The following is a 24,004-nucleotide window of genomic DNA, read 5'->3' on the forward strand; positions in this document are numbered from 1 at the left end:
CTCAAGGCTGGGCCAAAGATCATTTTCCTACAAGTGGTCCCACTGAAACCTAACAAAATTTCTTGTAAAGATTGACATTATTTTTTTCCCCTTCAACATTACTGTTGAAGGGGAAAAGCCTCACTCATAGTTTACTGGTTATGATGGTTCATTGCTTACCCTGGTTGATGACTTTTTAATGATTACTAGAAATTATTGTAACATTGTGGAGATAAGATTATATTGTAAATTCTTTTTAATACTATACCCACAGTTCAAGTGTCCTATGTATTTCATACTACTTAAAATGTCTTGTAAGTTTCACATGGTGTCAGTGTATTATAACACCTGAAGATGAAACCTGATCTGCTTCTTTCATGAAACTATTTTGTGGGCAGAACCATTAACCAAGCAATGCAGCCAAAGAGGTGATTCCCTTCACCAGGTGTATAAGGACCTGTTTAGAATACAGCAGCAGAACAAGCTTGACTTACTACCCTCTTCCTTGCTGATCTGCAATACCAGTGGACTGAGAAAACCTTCCTTATTTCTGAATTCATACAGCATAAAGGGACAGCACCAGCTCCTCTATACAAAGCAAAGAAAAAACCTTTTTCAGCATAACAGGGAGCAGCAATGACAAGGTCTGCAAAGAAGTGTCACATTGTTCTTGAGCTCAATTCCTCTTTTGCTACACTTGGGGCAATGTCTACTACACTAAATTACCCAAGTAATACACTCACTAGGGAAAAGCAGGCAGTCTTTTTCCATTGAATTCTGAGACTTTTTAAACAAGTCATTACTTCATGTGTTGTCTCTTCAAAGAGCCCAGTTCACAAGTTAAGAGCATTCCCTGCTTCTATCAGATACTCTGAAGAGCAGTAGGCTTACATTTTTTTTCCAGCTACACTCAAGAAACACATGTCAAATTAGTGCTGTTTGCTGTAAGTGACCTTCTGAGCCCATCCATGCAGAGGGGGTCAATCACCTGTTTTAGGGGGAAAAGCAGGTAAGGAATGTTAGTAATGCTTAAGTCTGAGAAGTATTTGGAAAAGCTGGATCAGATAGTGAAAGAGTGGTGGGAACAATTACTGCACCTGTCTGACATTTAGAACTACGTCTCACATGAACATTTCATGAAGAAAAAGTACTTCCTGCTGAAAGCCATATTTTGGCTATTTTTGACAACCATACTGAATAACAGAGAACACCATCCCAGTGGTGCTGCTTTAGGTTCCCAAGACAGTAGAGCTTAGCCTTAGACTCAAGTTTAAAGAAAGCTGGATGCAAGACACAGTTGAGGATCAAGGACATAACTGTCAAAGGACAGCTGAGACTGACACAACACTAAGCTGATCTCAAATGACAATTAACAGCCCATTGGCCCTAGCATCTGAGAATACAGAATCACTGCAGCGTAACCATGGATGTAAAGAAACCCAAGTATCAAACAGGGAAGCTCAAGTGGACTTTATTATAGTAATTAGAATGTACAGGGACATCAGTGCACTGCTTCTTATTTCATTTCTCAGATTCAACACAGGAGCAGTTAGACACCAGCTCTTTGCTTTGTGCACATTTAGAATGTATCATGTGGGACGTCCTTAAATAATTTTCTGAAAGGCTCTTGAAGTACAAATCAAGTCAAAACCAAACTAAGTGACTTCATATATTCCCTGATATTTCAAGAAAATGCTATGTATACCAAAAAGCTTTAATATAAGAAGTGATTAGGATGTGCCAACAGGGTGGTAGGATACAGGTACCTGATTTTATCATCACTTTTATAATTTTTAAAGTCCATTCCATTAAGTGGAAACAGTCCTTGAAAACTTCATTATAACACTATTTCTTTATTACAAATATTTACAAACTATATATTAGTACAGTTTTTATTTCCACACTTTAACAATCCCATCCCTTGATGCAGTTACTATAAACCCTTGTGTGGTCTGGAAAGTTGCGATATCTGTGATAATATCATGATGCCCAACTGGGAGAGACTCTGGACCCTTCCGAGGGGTCTCATCAGTGGGCCCCAACTTTTGCTTGTTCTGAATTTCCTGTATAAAAACAAAGTGAGAAATACTATTTACAGAAGGGTGAGCACTTGCAAAGAGAGACTGTCATCCATATTAAGTTGTCAGTATAAGAAGACTGCAAAACCTCTTCCACCAGAAGAAACAATCAAACAAAAATGCCCAACCATACAGCCTCTCACCTTTTGACAGTTTCTTTTACTCCTTGTTTCATTTCTTTACATCACACACAGCCAAAGTCTTAATCTGAACTGACATTAAAACTCTTTGATTAGGTTAAAAATGGGGGGTTTTCTCATATTTATTTAAATGACAGTAAGATTTGATATTCCAACAGGGGCAAAAAAGCTATGGGAACACATACATCTTGGCTTCCCAAAGCTTTTATAAAAACTGCTTCAATAGCATGAAAGTAATTTAGAAGTTTGAGAAAAAACACTAAAAAAACAGTGCATTGGGTAGACCCCTACTGACTTATTTTAGTCACCTTTGAATCAGCACTCAATTTGTTGAACTGAAGCGAATATTGTGCTATTTAACAACCAGCAACACTGCTAGCTCCCAAAGTCATTCTGAAGGATGTAACAAAAACTTCAGCATGCAGCTACTGTATTATCCTGGTGCCAGTACATCTCACATTGCCTGGCTAAGATGCTACTCAAAAGATATTCCAAACACTGATCAAAGCCAAAAGCGTTAAAAGTCTAAATTTCAATATACCAAAAAGAACATATGACTCTGGCTTCTGCCTCTAAGTAGTATTTGGTGAGTCCAATTCTGTCAAAAATGAATTATGTTTTTCTTTTAAAGTAACTTCTTCCCAGCTGCCCAAAAGTGCAATGCTGACACCATCCACAAAAGTATAAGTGAGCGAGTTATAATTAAAGATATTATGCAATGAATATAACCTATAGGGCCATCCAAAGGCAAGCAGAATAGGTGTCTATCAAACAATGCAAAGTACCTGAACCACCTCTGTGCCCTCAATTATCTTCCTGTAGTAGGAAACAGATGGGCAATTAGAACTTCCAGCAACAACGTATGATCTCTCAGGGTAGGCTAGATCCCAAAACCTAAAAATGAAGAAACGAAATCAAGGTAAGATGTTCAATTTTATCAGCTTAAAACAGCTGCTTAAAAGTGGTTTTCCTCTTATGATGCAAATGAGTGGGCACAAATACTATCTGCTTTCTACACTTAGCAGAAGGGAGCAATGCAGAGAAATCTACACTCATATCAAGTTCACACATGAATTATTTTTTGTTTTTTGTCATCAAGCTGATGAAGAATTTTACAGATGGATACACACTGTATTTCAGTGTACACATTGTGTTTCAGAGAAGCACCAAGTTCTGCAGTCCTTTTTTTGTGAACAAGTTCCTCAGCTCACTGATGTTCACTAATGAACACATGTTCAGTATTGTTGTTTTGGCTTCTTAGAGATTACTTAGGCAACACTTGGCAAAATTTAGAGGACCAGCAGGGGTGTGAAGAGGAGGGTGACAAACAAGAAGGTTGTTTAGTTTGATTACCTTATTTTCATGTCTGATCCTGCTGTCAGTAATATGGGATTACCAGAAGCTGGACTACAGTATATTCCGTGGATGCTGTGAGGAGAAGGCTAGCAGGAAAAAGGGACATATAAAAATAACTTATCAGCAATAGCTGTCACCATGCTTCAGAAAGGAAATGCATTCCTAGCCACATTCATCCACCCAGTTTCCAAATATTTCTTGCAAATGCCAATTTTAATGGACCACATCTTATTATATTAAATTTCTCCCTTATACTTTATAGAGAAATGCAACAGAGTTAACCCTCCATAATCCTTTTTTTTTTTTTTTTTTTTTTTTGAATCTTGGAAATTACATTCTCAGTGACGAGAGATTAATTTTAAAAGACTCCAGCAGGCAAATCCTACTGAAAAGCACATGGATGCTTAAATTTTTAGGCTATGAAGGCATTATGGAACAGATACACAACAGAAAACTATCTAAGATCATGGAGCTACCTGTGTAAAAAAGGACAGGACTGAAATGAACTCAACCTGCGATCCTTGTAGCACATACAAACTTAGGTTTAAGTAGATTTCAGACATGCATTTACAACATTTATAGAAGCAGGTGGGTAATTTTTGTCTATGTATTTGTGAACTATATTCCAGGCTGCTCCTTTCCAAATTAAGTCCTTGGAGAAGAGCTACTTCATGCTTTAAACTAGAAGTGTAGTAGTGGCATTATATTACAGAAAGGATGTGTAAAGGAGCAGCTACTTATGAAAGTATGCATAGCCCCAGGAACAGCAAGTAAAAATAAATACAAGAAGCCACACCTTGAATTTTGGCTTTCTCATAATCTTTACAAGCTTGACCAGCTCACTCATGTTCTAAGAACATGGGTGGGTATAACAAGTGAGTGTTACAAGTACATTCCATAGACAATGGAAGGTACCAATGAAGATTCGGGTTACACCGCTGTTTTACAAAGGGGATTTAATTCCGACAAATAAAACAGTTATAGTGCCAAAATGAATCCCAGGGCAAGTCCTATACTGATGCAGCATGGAGTCCAAGGTTGTTTTAACCCTGGCTACCCAACAGAAACTGGAAAAGAGAGAGACCAGACCTGCAGTTCTGAAAGAGGTGGTGCACTGCTGGCCCACAGAGTGAAGCGTCGATCACCAGTTTCCATATCCCACATGGAGACTTCATTGTTGCCTTGAACAGCTACAGGAAAGATAAAGCCAGTGTAATAAGTACTAAACAGGTTGGTTGGCTCTAGCTATTTGCTCTAATGACATCACATGGAGGGTATGACATAGAGATGTCATATGACAGAGAGAGACACTCTCTGCTCCCTGCAGCATTTGTGTTAGTCTTGCTATAGTACTTTGGTTTTACTGCTTGAAAGCAGCTTCACTATAATTAAAAGTGCTTGATATAAAAGAGTTTAAAGGAAACCTTATTAAATTCCCAACCCTTTTAAAAATGTATAAAACCCTTGGTTTCCTCCCTAGATAACTTCTCAGCCTTCTTTGAGAAGCATAGATGCTCTGTTCAGCATAGTCATCAGGGACTTCAGAGAATACTCCCATGCAGGTAAGAAAACAATCCAGTTACAGAGCTCAGTAGCTACAATAAAGTTCCACACTCATGTGTTCAGGTAAAGAATTATGTTCAAGGGATTGCTTGCAAGCCTGGCAGCAACCTAACAGGCAAGTACTTTTTAATAATAATCCAAAATTATGAACTTTGTCATTCATTTAGTCTTTCACAGGGAGGAAACAAACTAGAAAGCACAGTGAAACTTGCTTTATTTGTATTTTTTTTCAAGAAATTTGTCTTTTCTCCCAGGGTGGTTAATAACTCAAAATAGGAAGTGAAGCCTAAGAAGTAAGTAAAATATGAAACTCAAATTACTCTCATTTTACAGCAACTTGATAAATTTAGTTATTGTAGGATTAGTTTAAGGTACTTGTCTATTTCAGAATGTGTTCCTGACACAAACATATAAAAGTCTATGACAGTGCCACGTGCAGTGAGCATGAAGCAGTTGTAAGCATATCAGATGAGGAACCTTGGAGATTTCCAAAAGTTCTAACCTATGACACAGCTGGCTTAGATTGGAGGCAGAACTGGAATTCAGTCTCTGCTGTACAGAAGGTGGTGGCGGATTTTCCATCAGCTTCAATATATGAGTTTGAATTTAATCTTTTGTAATATTTTGTCCTTAAAAAGGGATGGGGTAGACAGCACATAGGGAGGGCCCCTCATGAGAGTTGCAATGCTCAGAAGATGAGAACTGTAAAGGCTGTCTGTCATTTTGACAATGGCCAAACCCTACTTTTTTATTTTCAATCCCCACCAGGGCTTGAAGTCAAAGCTGAAAGTAAAACTGCTTTAATCACAGCCTCTGGGAATTGTGAGGTAAGTTTAAGACATCTTTTACCTGCTATTACCCATGACTGATAGACAGGATGCATGAGCAGGCGTCTGATTCGGGCCTTGGAAGGATGAGAGTGGCTGGAGATAGGTAACTGAAACCTCATGTCCCAGCATGCCATGGTACCATTGCTTGTTCCTGGTGAGAAAAAGCTCCCCTTAGTCAGAGGAATAAATATATGAGTTTTTTGCCTTATCTTTGTGCTTTGCTCCTGGGGAGATGGCCTTCAGCCTCAAGCACTCAGCTGGCAGAATGCTTCCCAAAAATAGATGAGAAGATATTTCTCTCCTCTTGTTTGAGAAAAGCATATGCTAGTAAAATCAGATCAAGCAAAAGCTTGAGCTGTAGTTACTGTAAAAGAAAACCACAAGGAAGAGGGGGGCAAGGAAGAGAGAGAAACTAACAAGAAATACAGGCTTACCAATACACAGCCAGCACTGGTGTATATCCACAGCAAATGAAGTTATGAGACCCAACTTCAAATCGTGTTTCAGCGTCCAAGCATTGCTGCTGGATCGCAAATCCCAACCAACCAGAGATCCATTAACTGTTCCATAAGCCAGTACTGACTGGGCTCCTGAATTGAAGTGATGCATATCTACCACACAGCCATCATCCTTCAGATCTAATGACCTGGGTTAAAAGAATAAACTAATTTAGACACAGGTATTACTCCCTCCAAGTTTAAGACTCCTTCCCACAGCTTATGCTGAGCAGCTTTTTCTTCTTTGTGTCACTTCTCAAGGCATCTGCCAGAAACAGCTTTCTGATTTTAGCACCAGGGATGCTTATGCTCTCTCAAATCTCTCTGCTCATAGATCCTGCAAGGCTGTCAGCAGCCCTTTGCAAACATAAATACTGCTCTGTGCCCTGGGTCAGGGCAATCCCAAGAACAAGTACAGGCTGGGTTGAAAATACACTGAGAGCAGCCCTGAGCAGAAAGACTTGGGGGTGTTAGCTGATGAGAAGCTCAGCACGATCCAGCAATGTGTGCTCACAGCCAAAAAAGCTACCCACAACAGAAGAATCAAAAGTGTGGGCAGTAGGTTGTGGGATGTGATTCTCCCTCTCTGCTCCACACTTGTGAGACCCCACTAGCAGTACTGTGAGTACTTTCTGAGGCCTGGATATATCTCTCGCTCAAACTGGAAGATTAAGCTGTAGCTTTAGTATCAAATATTCACACACTGCTCATATGGAGGTAAGAAAGAGCTAAACCAAGCCCAAAGACTCCTTTAAATAGTATCCCATTACCCATATCCCTACCACCTTACCACATTAAGAGCCTAGGAGGAAAAATTGCAGGTATGAGGCCACATCATATGCAGTCCCTCTGTAAAAATTTATGTAATGGCCTACAAAAGAACCTTCAAAATCACTTTCTTAAGAACTTAACAAAGGAGCTAACCAATCCCAGTACACAAATAAAATAACTAAAACTATTCATAAAGGCTGTTTCAAGCTCATAATGTGTTTAGTGACACAGGAAGTACAAATATCCTATAGCTAAGAATGGTCAGCTCTGCACAGTGCATTTGAACCCTTCTTTATGAAGCAAGGTAAGAACATAGATTGCAGCCTTGCAGTCTGGGAAGGGCCAGCCAGCAGTCTGGGCTCAGCCAGCAGGAAGCCTAGTTCAAACTTAATGATCTATCTGAGGAATATACTAACAGCTTGAGATCTGTGAGTGGTGAGATTTAACCTCTTTAAGAACATACCTGCTTTGTATTGGATGAATTTTAGGAGATTTAGGGAGCTTTGAGGCTTCAATACCAAGAAGCTGGATGGCACCATTATCTGAAGCTATAGCCAAGTAATGTGAGCCTTGGCAAAATGTAAGTGTCTTTACATGTCCTCCAATCCGAGAGTATGTCAAAATTGATCTAAACAATACAGAGAGAAATAGGGGGAGAGAAAAATGAGGTTATTTCTGGTGGCACTTAAAAAAAAAATTACTTCTCTTAAACACCTACTTGAAACAAATGGCTCCTGAGAGAGCTCTGAAAATAACATTTTCTAGCTGTTTCAGAATGAGAAAGCAAAAAAGCCAGTGTTGTTTAAAGCAAAAAAGCTTTAAACAACAATACCAGAATATATTTATATATGTACAGAAATTAAATCAAAAGCCTGTAACTATTATGGCTACAAAGCAGTCCCTTTGTTTATTTTCTTTTATTAACTAATTGAAACAGCAATATAATATTATAGATGTAAGCCAAGAGGAACATATCTCTTTATTGGTATTTCCAGCACACCCAAAAGTGATTCATATTCAGCTCCCTGCTCTACTTCATTTTTCACTCTAAAATTGCAGCCCCAAATACCACAGGTTTTTAAGCTACCTGGTTGTAGTTGTTTTTCCTTCCATTTTTTGGCTGTTCCAGACCTTCACTGTGCCATCATTTGAGCAAGTGGCAAAAATTGAGTGTTCATCAGAGACCCGAATGCGATTCACCGCAGACTTGTGTTCATGAAGGTGAGCTACCAACAACCCTTTGGGACGCCATCCTACAGGGAAAACAAAAGCACAGTCTAATTAGGAACATGCAAATTCCCCTAGATCCATCCACTAACTGTATCAGGATACAGTCATTACAACTGCAAAGCACAGACAGCACTGAAAACAGTGTTAAGGCATTTTAAATATTAAAGGCAAAAGCCTACTTGCTCAATTCTTAATTAGACACTAGGTTATAGGTGTTCTGCGCAGTAAACACATTTCCTAAACTAGGAATTTCCTCTTTTCCTCATGCTTTGGTTTTTTTTTACATGAAAGGATGATATCTTGACTCAAATTATACATATATATACACCTATAATTTTTTATCTAAATAACCTCAGTGGCCTGTGATGTACCTGGAGGTGGGGGCTTGCTCTCCCACTCAGCATTCTCCATCATCTGTTTGGCAAGTCTCTCTGCATTACACTGCTCTCTCTTCTGCTGGATCAGCTGCTGCAGCTCAGTTTTGCAGGTGGTGATGCGCAGCTGGTGTGCAGATGGGGACATTGTGCTGCCCAGAGCCTGCAGGGTCGGTTTCCTGGGCTGGACAACTGCTCCATCAGATGCCTGTAAGTAATTAGCCCTTAAAAAGATGTGCTTTACATTCTATACACAGACAAATCCCCTTCGTAACATTTCTGGGTCACACACAGTGAATAAAAATGGGAAAAAAAAAATCTTTTTTATTCAATCAATTAGCAATTAATTAGCATTAAAAAATGCTTGCATGAAGACAATTAAAAATCATGAAAATTATTATTTATATAAAAGATAAACCATTCTCTTATTCTACCCTGTTTGCCTACTCTGTTCTCTATTCTATCTAAAGAAATGGTAATGTGCTGTGCACACCTATTAATGTGATTATTACAGAGGCAGTTATTGCTCTCAAGACTGACAAAACTAAAGGTTAGCTCTCAAATTCATTTACATTTAAAAACCAAAGTGTGAAGTGTTTCCCTTATAGTTCAGGGTAGACGAACTCATTTAAAGCTAGCAGAAGTTAATCTCCAACTAGAAGCCAAACAGAAAACAATGTTTAATGTCAAGAGATGCCTCCCTGGCCTGCAGAGCTCCCAGCCTATCCTTCTCTAGCCAGTACTAAGTATTACAGGTACAGGATGTCTAAATGCTGCTGTGATCTCTCTAATCTGCATGTGATTAAAACCATGATTTCTCTTCCTCACAACATGTATCAGGGCATGCAATTTGAGGAAAAGTCTTCCTTGCCAGAAAGGTTTATGTAATAATTGTCTAGTAGACAAAGCCCCCACCTCTTTGTGCAAAGTATCTATTTGTTAGTGAAGCTCTTCTGTTCAAGGGCTAAACTTACTTCAGTCCTCTCTCAGTTCCTATTTTTAAAATAAGAACTTGAATGTCAGCAACTCTGCTGAAGAAAACACCAGCCAATAGCATGGCCAGTGTCAAATAACCTCCAAAACAAAACAAGAACATCCCATCCATACAGTCCCACTTGACTTTAAAACAATCAAATCATTTCAGTTTAAGATGAGAACATAGTATTTTTCAAGTATTTTCTCCTCACCTGTGGAGAGGATGACAAAGTGGCACAAATACCAGCTGAGGACTCTGAACGAAGTGGTTTCCCAGCTTGGATGGCTTCAGGTTCAGTAGTTTGCCCATGTCCTTTGGATATTGGCTGGGAGATGTTTGTTGGTTCCAGAGACCCAAACATGCTTTTCCATTCTTCATTTACATTTGAATCTTGTTTTACATGCTTTCTAGCTATAAGTAGATTGGAGAGAATGAGGAAAGGAGGAGGTGGCAGGAAAAGGAAAAAAAAAAAAACAAACACCCCCCAACATTACCATGACAACATTCACTCAGGATCGTCATTACTTTTGAGACTACATGGAAGTCTAATGTTTACATGCCAGATTGTTACTTACATACAGAGAAAATCCTATTGCTATGCTGTGGAGATCAGCTGACAGGCATTTATGAGGGAAACCAAAGCAAGCACCTACCACAGGTATTCACATCTTCTTGATCCTATAGCTGACTCGTGATAAATCACTTCACTAGAGGGAAAGCTTACATCTAGAAGGCTGTAGGATTGGACTCCACCATATGATATATTTTTCTTATAGAATCATGGAAGGATTTGGGTCATTTAGTCCATCTGCCCTGCAATGAGCAGGGACATCAAGAATAAATTTGTAACAGCACTGTACATAAATCATTGTTAGTGTCAAATACAATAGTTTTCCATTGCAAGTGCAACATCACTTGTAGATTCAATTATGTTTTATTTTTAAACAGGAAATGCATTTATTTTCAGCATTTGGAGTCACTTAGAACTGTAAAATATAGACAGAAAAACATGGGACAAATTAAATTTGGACAAAGTCAGTGAAGAAAAGTTAAAGGCGTGAAGACTTTAAGGGTAACAGCTTTGGGTGAATTAGTTCAAGTATAGACTTCATATACACTAAGTTTTAAATCATGTTGACTCCTGATTCAAGGATGCAAAAAAATAAAAAATCCTATACTTCTGTACTTTCCTTTACAATTATATGCAAAACACCCTAATCCTAGAAAAAAGATATTAATAGGTATAGGTTTTACAGATATTTCTGTATTTTTATATGTGAAAACACAGAACCTACCACTGGTGTAATAGAGGAGGGAATTACAAGCTTGAGAGAGTAAAGAGGAAGCTCAAACTGTCTGCTAAAGAAGAATTTTGAGGTTACAGAGAACTGGCATAGTTAGCAGCAAGTGGATTTCACATCTGAACAAGGAAATGTAAGAGGGTTTTTAAGATGAAAGAAGAGCACATAAAAAAACATAAACTGGGAGTGGATGAGAAGCTGAAGAACCCTAGGGCCAAAAAGCATGTACTTGGGTGAACAACAGTTGGAAATTCCTCAGTGCCAGCCTGAGGAGTTTTGAGTTTTCTTCAGGCTGCCTCAAGAAAACACTATTTTCACAGTTAAAGAGCTTAGCACTTAGCACAGTTAAAGAGCAAACAGCAGACATGTAGCCTTCAAAATTTACACTGCTGCCATGAGTCACTAGAGTCCTGTTTGCCACAACCAGCTGAACAACAGCACATGCAGTCAATTTAAAATATTCTCAGGGGAAAAAATAATCACCATTTTTCAATGATCAGAGAACATTCCACCACCTCATATTTCAAACAGAAGTAGTAATTTTCCTATTGCATACTCAGTGAGAATGGTGATAGCAGGTGACAGGCTGATTTACTGAGAAAACCCTGAAAGGATGGCTATACTTCAACTATATAGGTCACAAAATATACTAACCACGTTTGTCATCGGAATCCTGTTTTGTTTTAACAAGATCCACTTGTCTCCCAGTTATTCCCAGAGCTGACAAGTCAATCACCCCTTTATGACTGCTGTCATGGAGGTGGCTCTGATCCACAATATTGGCTTTAGCTTTATTAGATTTTAGCATAAAGTCTTTCAGTGCTAACAGTTTGTCTTCTTCCTCCTCAGTCATCCCCTAGAGAATAAAAGAAAAGGTAGTATTACTCTCTTTTAACAATAACATGAATCAAGGCATGAAGATTTAAGAAGCAATAAAATTAGTGACTGGCTCAGAAGTACAAAAGAGCACATCCCCAGAATTCAAAGCATTGGTCCATTGCTAACACAAAACATAAGGTAAGCTACTGCAGCGTAAGAATATCTTTCCTCCTATGGAATGAGACAAGAAAAAGTGAAAGGGCAGAACAGAATTTAATGCTGGATCACTATCTGGTGCAATCTGCTTAGCTGCCACCTAGACCATGCTTACAGCCCACAAGCCATAGTGGGGAAATAACCCCACACAATACAGTCCTTTCTCTTCCCAGTTCTCATGACTTTGGGTGGGTGATTCTTTATGTTCCCCTCTTCACAAATAAGCCTCAAGACTTTCCAGCTCCATTTGCTTTTGGCACACAAATCTAGCATTTTGACAAATACATACTCCTTTATCCAGCACAATGCACTTAATCCAGCAATACTCCATAATGCTGCCACATCGCGGATGCATCACACGTTTGAGACTTACAGCCATTTTTTAAAGACTTGGGTGGTATTTGTATGTCTCCATACCTGGCAGATCTTTTAAAAATCTTTAAGTTCTGAACAACTTGTCCCACAAGCATATACTGAAATCAGTGAAGTTAATGGCTTGGAGGATGAGAACCTCAGACTGGGAGTCCCTCACAGCAGCACTGCAAGGTCAGGGTTTATGGAGGTGGACAGAGCCCAAGAGTCTCAAGCCTGACTTTTAAAGTACAAATAAAATCCAATTACTTGTGAAAGAAGCTTTTTCAACAGCTGTGCAATGGCGGGATCCTCTGGGGGTGGGCACTCAGAGAGAGCTCCAGTTCTCTTCTTTTGACGCAAGTGAAGGTGTCGGAAGAGGCTTGTGATATCCTTTGATCTTAAGACATAATCAAATATGGAACGGCTGACAGGCTCCTTAAGTACACTTAACAGGACTATTTCTTTGTCCACCTGGAATTCAAAACAACAGACCAGTCACCATGATGATATCCATATAACTTGTACAAGTCATTTTGATTCAACTTGTCTCCTTTCTTGAAAATAAGTTGTGTGTTGGTCATGTCAAACTTTCTCCATTCTCTTTCCCTCTTTCCTATAAAGTGCTCATAGCTTGCTGTCTACATGAAAAACAACTTCAAAATGAGTCTAGAGTGAGAACTTAATATTACAATCCAACTTAATGTTACCCACTACTTGCTTGCTAAATACAGTGTTGCATAGCAAAGAAAAGATTTATATACTAAAACGAAGAACAAAAGATTTATATACTAATATGGCACAGGAAGTGAACAAGACAAATTTATCAATCAATGCCTAAAAACAGCCCAAAGAACATGTAAACAAGGAAAAATGTTATTATAGTGAAGTTCCCATCTGCAAGGTTTACAACAAAATGTTAAACATAGGATGCATTTCTCAATGTACATACTGCAATTATTTCTTATCTATTTATCCATTAGAACAACTAAGAGGTGCAATCTACAGGTCCTGAAGTTGTATACAAAGATGCCTATAAGATCATACTACCAGCATCATGCAGGTCATTCCTAGACATGCACTGACAGTAAATGACTTAACTCATTCATGCTGAGCATTGCACCCTGACCCTTGGCAAAGCACTGAAACACAGGAGAGGTGCTGGTGAAATCACAAGCACAGTAATCATTGCTTAACAGACTGGTCTTGTAGATGAAAACAAAGAACATAAACCCACTTGTTTCACAGCCAGCTTTTCATGCCTTTTAGACTCCTATAAACTAGCACAATATGGAGAGAGTTTGACTATAAACAAGGCAGAAAACTAAAAACCTGTTGATTTTAGGCTTTGTAAAATGTTTTGCATTTTGCAACAAATTGGAGACAACAGTCTTTAAAACATGGAAAGCAATGGCCATTCTATAAATCTGCCAGCAGAGATCAAAAATCTATAATCGCCTGTAATCTTAATTGAAAAAGAAGTATATATGATCCTTAAAGCCAGACCATAGCCAAAACAAACTTAAGAATCATGGCTAGACCAGACATATTCCCACTAATATTATTGGAAGTATTACCTGTATTATTGGTTGTGTGATAAAAGGATGGAGGTATGGCATTAGCTTGCAGTAAACATCAGCAATATTCAAATACTGTGCCACCACAGTGATAAATCCAACTGCACCATAACATATCCAAAGATTAGGGTGACACAGGAACGGTGCTGAAAGAAAAACAGGCTATTACAATACATCATTCATATAGGAGAGAGAAGATCATCCTGCATATGACAGCCTGTGATACAATTTCCTTCTAATAGAATTACTCCCAAACTGAGCTGTCTCTACCCCAGAACACCAAGGTTAAAACATTCATACGGAGGAAATTATTTCATGGATTTCATTGTACTCATGCTGCTCAATTTCCCTGCTCTTGCCAAAAAGCATATTTTCCTTACTTGCTCATTTCAGTCCCCAATTGTCAACTACAGATTTGCAATGGAGACTGATCCAAAAATAAATCTCAATACATTCTAGCAATTACAGTGAATCCTAAAAGCGAAGATTTATTTTTTTAAGTAAATACTTTACTCCTTCCTGCTTTCTCTCTCTCTTCCTTGAAGAGTCACTACTTATATTCTAAGATTATGAGATTCAGAAGTCCCCCTAATTATGTGGGCTTTAAGAAGTTGTTGTCAAGGCACTGTATCTAGCCATGAGATATAATCACAGATCATCTGCCCCAAATTCTGAGTGCATTTGAAAAACTGTAACATTAAGAAGAAGACTACATCTCAAAAAATCATTTCGTATTTTTTTTCATAAATAGTTGTTAAATCTTGGGCACATCTAAATTAAACTGGTGAGCCTGATCAGGAAGGTGAGACCTACTCTGCCACAAAGGGTGAATTGAGTTAATGGGTTTTTATGGTGTTAGAATAAGAAAGGATCCCAATTGTCTGAATTCTCTCATCTTCAAAGGCTAACGTGTGTCTGCAAGTTATGTGCCTGATAGACTACCAGAAGCAACTAGGATTTTTTGTTTACAGCAGGCTGCCAAGTAGACCAAGGAAAAGTCTTAAGGCAGAAAGTTTTTGTAGTGAGTGTTTTTGCTGTTTCCAGCCTATATAAAATCCAATTTGTTCCACCAAAACTATTATTTTAGAGTCCTGAGCACTAACATGGTTCAACTAACAGTAAGTCCTTACCACAATTTTGTTTTGATTCTAAAACAGAACTACAGGTTTGTATTTTGGTCAGCTAAGCTGACAGTGTAGCTTTATGTAGTACTGAGATTTCTTTTCTCTACTAGGAAAACAGGGTATTTTCCAGTATTCCAACTTACCAATATCACACGCAAACTCATAAATATGGGGCTTTTGCAAGAGCCCCAGCTGGCACATACAAGTAAGAGCATTGAGGGCTTTATAAATGACAAATTCTTCAGCATCACTGAGACCTTGCTGAAGCAGAGGTTTGAGTATTGATGAGCTTTGCCAGCCAACATAAGCAGCAACACCTGAAACATAAAAATACAAAACAAATTGATAAACACCAGAAAACTCTATGACTTCCTATCAGAATTGAGAGTAAACATAAAATAACTTTATCACTTCTAATATAATAAGGTAATAATCAATATACTTGTTCATGTCTTATTGCTGGACTTTGCAACCCTTTAATAAAAGGAAGGGAGGAAGAGGAGAGAAACAGCACAGTTAAGGGAAATTCCCTCAGTGCCACTGCTACAAGAAAGGCATCTGCTCACAGCCACAGGCAGCAGTGCCTGCACTTACTTAAATACCAGTTAGAGAGCTCAGTCTTAAAGATGTGCAAATGCTTGAAGTAAAATAAAAACATAACTTAAGAACTTAATCTGAATTCTTCTGTGGATATTTTGAATGGATACTAGGAGAAGAGTTAAAAATAAAGGTTACTTATCTTCACTTTAATTCTCAATTACCTCACGTGTCTCTCAATGTCCTGCGAGAAGTCAGGAAACTGACCTGTGCTTTGGCTGCTCCATTGCTCCTTCTAAGCAATTTCTGGTAAGTTATCAATATCACCTCTTGGCAGTTTGTCAGCACAGCATTTTGTGGCTTCCAGACACAATGGATTGTGTAGCTATCATAATGGCCCCTCTGAAAGTTTGATTGTTATTGTTTTTCTTGCCATGCGCCTGAAGCACCATTTTTACTCTCAGGAACTGCACTTGGGAAAGTTTTCCTAACCCACACATCCTGAGCACTGACTCTCAGCAATGGTCATATGGATTTCCAACATAGAGCACTAGATATACTTAACACCTGATGTCATTATTAGTAAGATTTTAAAAATTGTTATGAAGTATTCTAAAGTGACAGGAATCTTTAGGTGAGGTTTTAAGGCATTAAAAAAACTTTTCCAGTTATAGCTTTAGCATATAACAATGCCTAGTTTTCATCATATGAACAGATCTGAAGTGAATGGGACCATGTGCACATGGTGAAGTGATGCATGTACTGTAGAGCTTGCAGAAATCCCAGTAATCACTTGCCATAATTTAGCTTTTTAAATTAGTGGCTGTAGCAGAGACTCAAAGAAAAAAAAGCATTTAAATCCCAATCTTTTAATGTTAACCTACCCTAGACTTAAATTACTTAAATATTTGGACTGAAAGAAGTATACATTTGTATCTACATTGTTTCATCTTCATTCCCTAAAGAAACATTTCCACCCAATAATTCAGAAAGCTCTTTTCTTATAAATTCTAGAAAACTTTATAAGAAAAGACTTTTATATGACTTATTTTTTTATATCCTGGAAACTATTAATTTATTTACATTATTTTCTTTCCACTCTGTTTGGCTGAAACCAAACACTTACCAACAATGCTGTCAAAGAAAGCTCCTCGAAGATGCCAGTCATTCTTGTCATTTAAGAAAGTGATCATATGAGACAGAAGAACATCGTTGGCTTTTTGCCGCCCAAAAAAGACACACAGACGTGTTATTCCATTTTCCATCAGTGTTTGTTTCACAATATTCTCTGGGTCACTTAGCAAAGTCACAACTTTCTGCTGGACCATTTCATGCAAGGCTTGCAACTCTGCAAGGGACAACAGGATGAACATTTTGGCTGAGGAGAAACAGAGTGCGCATGTGTACCACCTGCTGCTAAAAGAGTTACAGTGACAGGTCATCCTGAACAACACCACACTCAGTAAAATTGGCAATGCAACAGAACCTCCACAGATCCAACCAGGGCTCAAAGACTTCAGGCTAAGCACAAGGCGGTGACAAAGGTAAAGAGTAGAGAAATAAGAGACATTTTTACCCAGATCAATTTATTCCAAACTTGTTGCAACTTCCACTAAGACAATTCCACTCATTTTATACATTTAGGTGATATGCAGATGTGAGGAAGCATCAGAATGAGTCAGCAGCAACATTACCACAGTAAACAAAATGCTTTGAGGGAGTTTTGATTTGACATATTTACTTTACTATGAATTTCAAAATTTGTGAACTGACAACAGATCAAGAATATGTTTTCAGTTAGGTAGATAAATTCACTTCATTAAGCATACAGAGAGGAATATAAGAACACTTGAAAAAGTGAGTGCTTCCAGTTTCATTAAATTTCTGCAGTTAACGTAACAATACTGATGAAAAATTTGAAGATGACCTTGCCTATGGCTTCTACTTCATGATACAATTAAAAAAAATCTATTAAATGGAAATTACTGGTTGTTAATGCACTGCATATTATTGAAAACTACAAGGCAGGATCTCAAACAAGCAACACAAAAATTTCAGCTACTGCTGCACCAGTTTTAAGGGGTGATTATCACTTGCCTGCAGTCAGAAGTCCAGCTAATTTGCTTTCTATCATGACCCTGTCTATCAGTCACATGAAAAATCTCCTTCCTGGGTTCAAATTTCTCATGCTTGGTTTCTAAAAGGGTGAAAAGAACAGAACTACTCAAGCTTCTTTCTTCCTTGTGTTACTTCCTTCATCTCCAAGCTATCTCAAGGGCTAGGGGACAGCATTTCCTAGAAACACAGCCCATACAATGGAGCTTCCTCTCTGAGTCTTCAGCAATTCTGGGCACCCCACACCTTACATGAAGGAATTTTAAAAGAATCTTTTATTTTTTGTTTTAGTAGATTCATTGTTGTTTTATTTTAATGTATGACCCTGCAACTACTTAAGAGATAACTGCCTCTTCCCCAAATGGAATATATGCAAGATGTTTACCAACTCTGATTAGTCACAGATGGATCTACTTAGCCCAGAAGAGAAATGACAGTTTTTAACCACAAACTCTTCCCAGCTAGGAAGACTTGCCCAGCATTATTCTGGGAATTTATGCAGCACTACAAGGGACTGCATTTGACACACAGGTCACTTATTACCATGTGTCTTTCTGAAGGAAAAAGAAAAGAAAATCCATCCTTAGGACTTTAACTCATTCTCTGCACTAGTTATAATACAAAGTTACAGTAATGTTACTGGCATATGGCATCCACACATTTAGTTTTGCCAGGCAAACAGACAGGAATTGGGAGGCACAGGGACAGAAAAGGAAGGATGACTGAAAAATACAGTACAAACACTAAGCTAGAATTTGACAGGTTTTCCAAAGCTAATGCTGCTTCCCATTCCAACAGAAGCAGTATTTGGAAAACAGGCATGTTTTTGCAGCTGTCTTGTTTATGAGACAAGCTGGAAGTGAAGCTGGACATGCAACCAGGCAGCAGTCAAATACCTTGAGGACTTCTGGAGAACCAAAATATGCTCATTTATATACTTTTTTTGTCTCTCAAAACATTCAGAGCAGAGGTGCCTGTTTTTCTGTGAAGCTGTAACACTTTGATACTGGTCAAGGCAAATCACTCTTCCTATTTAATAGGAAGGCTAAAGTTTGAGAGATGAGATAGATCAGTGCTACCTAGGAGCTTTGGGCCATGATTTGCTATTATAAGCAGGCAAAAAAGTGACATTACCTGTGTCATAGTTATCACTAGGGTGAGATGTTTCATCCGTTTCTTCACCATTTGGTTCATTTTCCATATTCAGATTTTTCAGCTGTACTAACTCCAGAAATCTCAGAGCTGTTTCTGCCAATAATGCTATGTTTTCTGCAAAGGAAAACATTTTGGTTATGAATTGTTCTACTTTGCCAATTTACACCAGTCGGATGATCCCCCTGAAGAAAGATTACAGCCACTGACAACACTAGTCAACATGGGCAAACAGGAAATTACACAGCATGCTCTGGTCAACCCACTTCTGTTGACTCCCAGCAAAGCTACCAGAGTTCATAAAATCACGCAGTGCATTTGTACACAAATGGAAAAATCCTAATGATATTAGGTGTAACAAATGCTAATTTAATTCTTCAAGAACTAGCTCTCAATTCCACTTAATCTCAGTTTAGCGACTAAATAACTTGACAGAAAGGGCAAACAGACTGAATTAACTAACATTGCCACATAGTAGACTGCAACAAAATAACAACAAACCATCACACCAGGACATGTATCCTAGTGAATAACAACTCGTTACCCTGGAATTCACTTTTAGAACATTTGTCAGGGTGTCTATCCAGCCAATTTGGCATAGAACTGCACCATTTGGAAGCTGCTGAAGCAACTCAGGCTGCATTATATGGGTCAGGCCACTGCTGGCACAGGAACAATAACATCAAGGCAAAAGTCCCACTTAAGCAGTTGTTCTGAGTGTCATCCAAGACATCAGCAAATGCCAATGGAGCCTGTCCACAGCCCAGACCAAATCCTCTTAAGTCACCAGTCTGACCACTTCCAAAAGTGTACTATAGTAACAGAAGCTAACTCAGTTAAACCACCTTTAAATACATTGATGTATTTGAAATTTAAATTGATCATGGTGACCACAAGCGATCGGTCCTATTCATTAGCTATACAAAGTCTTCAATAAGTAGTTTTATTAATTTACTTAGTAAACAAAAGAAAAACATCACCTAAGACATTTTCAACTGAAAATGTAAAAACTAAAACAACACACCTGAAAATGTGCTAGTCATAGCAAATAAGGGCACATAGTAAATAGAAAACATGGGCATGACTACAAAGCTTCTTCCTGAACCATGCAGAACTCACACATCTGAATAACATCTAAAGAAAATGTCTGTTACAGTATAAACCAGTCTATTACAGAGCAAATAATCTCATTTCAGTTGCTGCAGATCAAATTTCATTTTGTCAGAAAACAGCTCTGCAGCCCAGCAACACACTGATGCTTCAAGTTAGTTTTGTATTTATTCAGTTCCATCGGGCCATTTTAGTTAAACAATCAGAGCTAATGAAATGTGAGTACAGGTGTCATTCCCTGCAGTCACTTCTGGTGACTTTTACTGAGAGAAACAGTAAAGAGATTACAGAAAAGCTCAAGATTTGCGGTTTTGACTAGATGTCCTCTTACCAGCATATGCAAGTCTGACAATGGTGGCTTCATCCTGGGCCAAGTGTGCAATGCCTGGCAGAATGTATTCTGGGTAAATGTTAATATCGTTGCGTGGCACCTCTTTGACGAGAGCAAGAACTTTAGTTAGTGTCCTCACAGACTCTGCCCTCACCCTGGGCACAGAGTCATTGCTGAAATGTAGCAGATAAGGAGTAATACGATCCAGAAGAATCTCTACACTTAATCTTGGTGCTAAATGAAGAATCAGCTCCAAAGCAGCCAGTTTTGAATCACAGTACTTGAGAGTCTGTAAACAGGAAGTTATCACAGACACTAGAATAACCAGCCCATTCTCTTTTGTCTCTCCCTCGACCTTCTCTGTGCGATCCTGCCCACAGAGATTGTGAATGATGTTGTCCAGATCTTTACGTATGACCAGTATACGCTCATCTGCTGACACAAATGTTTCCTTGGCAAACTGGGCCATGTAAGGCTGAAGGAAAGTGTAAAATATTTCAGGAAATGCATTGTTACGTTGCTGTTTCAAATAATCTTCAGCTGCTAAACGTTTATCTGGCTCTCGATGGATCATCTGAGTGACCTTGAGAAAGGCAGAAGTAGGAGAGAGTGGGAGGAAAAAAAATCAAAGGTTTAGACATTTGTAATACAAAAACATCAAAACCCAAACCCAAACAATAAGCAATCTGTCACCAAAGTAAGTGAAATAAACTGCAAACAGTACACACAGATGGTTCTAATTCTGTAGTCCATCCTTACCAGTTCTCTGATACTGTGGTCTTCAATTTTGTTTAGGACTTGATCAGGGGAAAAGAGGTCATTTCTGTAAGCCAAAAGTTGAGATAAATCAAACAAGGGTACACCTTCTGTGAAGAGCTCTGCTATTACACAACCTGGGACAGAAAGAAAAAAAGAAGTCAAAGATTGCCAGAGGATAATAAACAGATAGTTTAACTTTGTTTTCTGCATGTAGACAAGAACAAGCCTTAAACAAGCCTTTGCTCGATTAAAAATAAGGCAAATGAGTTGCCAAATTCGTTTGCAGAAAGAAGATAGCTCAAACTCCAAAACCTGGCTTTTGTACTTGATCCCTGAAATATGTTCCAAGTAATTTATTTCGAGCAGAGGAGTTTGCAATTAGAAAACATGAGGCAGTGACTTCAGCCACCTGCCAGCTGGAAAATCCATCACTAGAAATGGAACCCACATCACTGTCATGTGTTAGAGGAGTGTGGTAAGTCAGCACGGACTGGGTAGTAGCTCAAAATTAAGCAGCCCTTTTAAAGAAGGTAAAGAAATAACTTCTGCCTCCACAGCTGATGCTGGGACACAGCATATATTCACTCACACATGATTGCCAAAAACAGACCCCCAGTGTTGTGTACATGACACAAGTCTCTCTTCAGAGAACCTGCTCCAGCAGTTTGCTCCCAACAGTCTGCTTTATCAGTGGAGTGTTCTGGAAGTTTGGCCATAAGAGCAACTTGTAAGATCAAGTAACCAGTTCCTTTAAGTTCATATTTTTAATCACTTTAAGGGGAGAAAAAACCCCAAAAAATCAAGGGCTAAATTCATAACTTTCAAGACAAGGCCAAGACTCAAGGCAGTCTCCCACAGTCAAACTCTAACAACTGCTTGTGAGTGGGACCATAACAGGACTTTGCTCCCACTTTGTGCCTGTGGGGAAAATGAGAAGGGGCTTCTAGAGACAGTATTGCCAAATTACCCTGAAAGTTGTGTCAGTCCCCCCACAGCTGGACCACTGCCTGGTTTCTCCTCTCAGGCCCCATGAGGCACATGCTTCTCTGCCAATAGAAGATGATGGACTGTGCCTTGTGCTCTTTCCTAGAGCATAGTTGAGCCATAACAGAATAGTTTGTGATTTCTCAGATAACAACAGCAGTACACTTAAATTATGTGGCCTGCTGTGTTGTCTTTGTATTTTTCTGTAAATGAAAAAGGGTTGGGTCTTTATGTATAAATACGCAAGTTTTTAACATGCTGTTCTCCAAGCCCACTGTAAAATTAGAAAAAAAAAATCAAAAAAATCCAGTTAAGCTCTTCTGCACTGCATTAGTCAGAAACAACACCTGATAGCTCCAAGTACCTGCAGAAAAGATATCCATTGCACGTTTTAACTCCCCTCTTGTTCGCTGATTGCTGTTTGCCAAGTCTACCAAAGGAGTGGAAGGGTCCCGCATGTTTTCCAGCTCCGTGGCAAACATGCTGCCATCGACAAAGCGCTCGGGAGCGATGTAACACGTTCTCCTCCGGGATGTGTCAAAGAAGTAATTAAAGTCAGCAGGATTGTCTTCAGGAAGGTAAGTTGGTTTAAAACTGGCAAAGTCAGTTAGAAGAACCCAGTTCCAGCTGGTCACCATGATGTTCTCTGTTTTAATATCACCATGGCGGACTCCAGATTTGTGCGCTTGGTCCACCGCAGTGAGGATCTGGAAAGCGATCCACCTTTTCTCAATGTTGTTCAGGAATGGCCTGGTACTAATTCGGTCATAAAGGTTGTCCCGTACGTACTGTCTGAAAAGCATGGCGGCCTTCTCGGACAGGGTGGCTTTCTGGAAGGGGAGGCAGTTCTGTGCCGAGTGTAACCTTATCTTCAGCTCCTCCAGCTCCTGCTTGTAGCTTGTCAGGGGTAAGGTGGGATCCTGAATGGCAAACACCTTCACGACCACCAGCCCCTCCCGGTGCTTGGCTCGGGCCACCTTGAAGAAGCGGGTGCTGCCCAGGCTCTTGTCGTACTCGAAGTCGTGGATGTCCGAGAAGTAGCTGTCCACCGAGAGGATCTGCGAGGGGGCGATGCCAGCCAGCTGGTTCCCCATGGCGGCACCTCCTCGGGCCGCGGACACCGCGCCGGGGCTCTCCCGCGTCCGCCTGCGGACAAACACAGCGCGGATCTCACGCAGCCCCGGGTCCGCCCCGCTGCNCAACAACCCAATTCCCAGTTCAGTGCATGAAGAAATTTGACCTAAAGGGTCAAAGGCGTCAGTACAATGCCGAAAAAAAAAAAAAAAAAAAGAAGATGGGCAAACACAAAAATACAGCTCTTAAAGTAATTAACACTGCCATGTTGTCACAAGACAAATGAGTTATGATAAACATTTTAAGGCTCAGGAATTAAAAAGCTTTAAGAATCAAATAAGAACCCAAGTAGGGGGTGAAAATGTTCCTTAACTAGACTGCATATGTCAAACCATGCTTCTAAAATTGGCATTTCAGAAAGCTAATTGTTTTAGTTGGAAACAGAATGAATTTAACATGTATCCTGTCACTCCATTAAGCTGGTTTTTATTTTAACAACCTTTAAAAAACTCACTCACAACACAGTTTGGTAATACTAAGAATATATTTAGCTGTTGTTTCCCAAGAAGACATTCCGGCCTTTTAATATCATCCCAAATTGATAATTATTCATTTGTTGAAGATACACAGCAGTTAAGGCACTGCAGTACTGGCCATTTACAGAAATCTCCACTTCTCAATGACATCTGCTGAGAACAGGACTGCTTATATGGGACTTGTGTTTCTATAAAACAGAAATTTAAGCACTTACCCATGGATA

The 24,004-nt window shown here is 39.1% G+C and overlaps 1 protein-coding gene across 1 annotated transcript; it reads right to left on the reverse strand.

The window, feature by feature from the left end:
• Positions 1 to 1,434: 1,434 nt before the first annotated feature.
• On the reverse strand, positions 1,435 to 23,357 carry PIK3R4 (phosphoinositide-3-kinase regulatory subunit 4). The gene is made up of 19 exons (XM_015619400.2): positions 22,535 to 23,357; positions 21,187 to 21,320; positions 20,428 to 21,010; positions 18,969 to 19,103; positions 16,846 to 17,067; positions 15,326 to 15,499; positions 14,059 to 14,204; positions 12,752 to 12,955; positions 11,750 to 11,951; positions 10,006 to 10,205; positions 8,816 to 9,026; positions 8,302 to 8,467; positions 7,678 to 7,842; positions 6,381 to 6,592; positions 5,966 to 6,097; positions 4,643 to 4,743; positions 3,551 to 3,639; positions 2,983 to 3,091; positions 1,435 to 2,042 (listed from the first exon to the last, which is right to left on the reverse strand). The coding sequence occupies exons 1-19, from the start codon at positions 23,262 to 23,264 to the stop codon at positions 1,872 to 1,874; spliced, it is 4,086 nt and encodes a 1,361-aa protein (XP_015474886.1). The 5' UTR covers positions 23,265 to 23,357; the 3' UTR covers positions 1,435 to 1,871.
• Between the last annotated feature and the right edge of the window lie 647 nt (positions 23,358 to 24,004).

This window comes from Parus major, chromosome 2, assembly GCF_001522545.3.
Source record: "Parus major isolate Abel chromosome 2, Parus_major1.1, whole genome shotgun sequence".
Taxonomy (NCBI): domain Eukaryota; kingdom Metazoa; phylum Chordata; class Aves; order Passeriformes; family Paridae; genus Parus; species Parus major.

Bases quoted from the DNA above. Each gene is read 5' to 3' on its own strand.
- PIK3R4 (XM_015619400.2), bottom strand. From the start codon at position 23,264: ATGGGGAACCAGCTGGCTGGCATCGCCCCCTCGCAGATCCTCTCGGTG. The intron at 14,205-15,325 runs GTAAGTTGGAAT...TTTTTCTTTCAG, and splicing joins TGAGTTTGCGTGTGATATTG to CACCGTTCCTGTGTCACCCT. The intron at 6,593-7,677 runs GTATGTTCTTAA...CTTTTAACCCAG, and splicing joins ATTCATCCAATACAAAGCAG to GTCATTAGATCTGAAGGATG.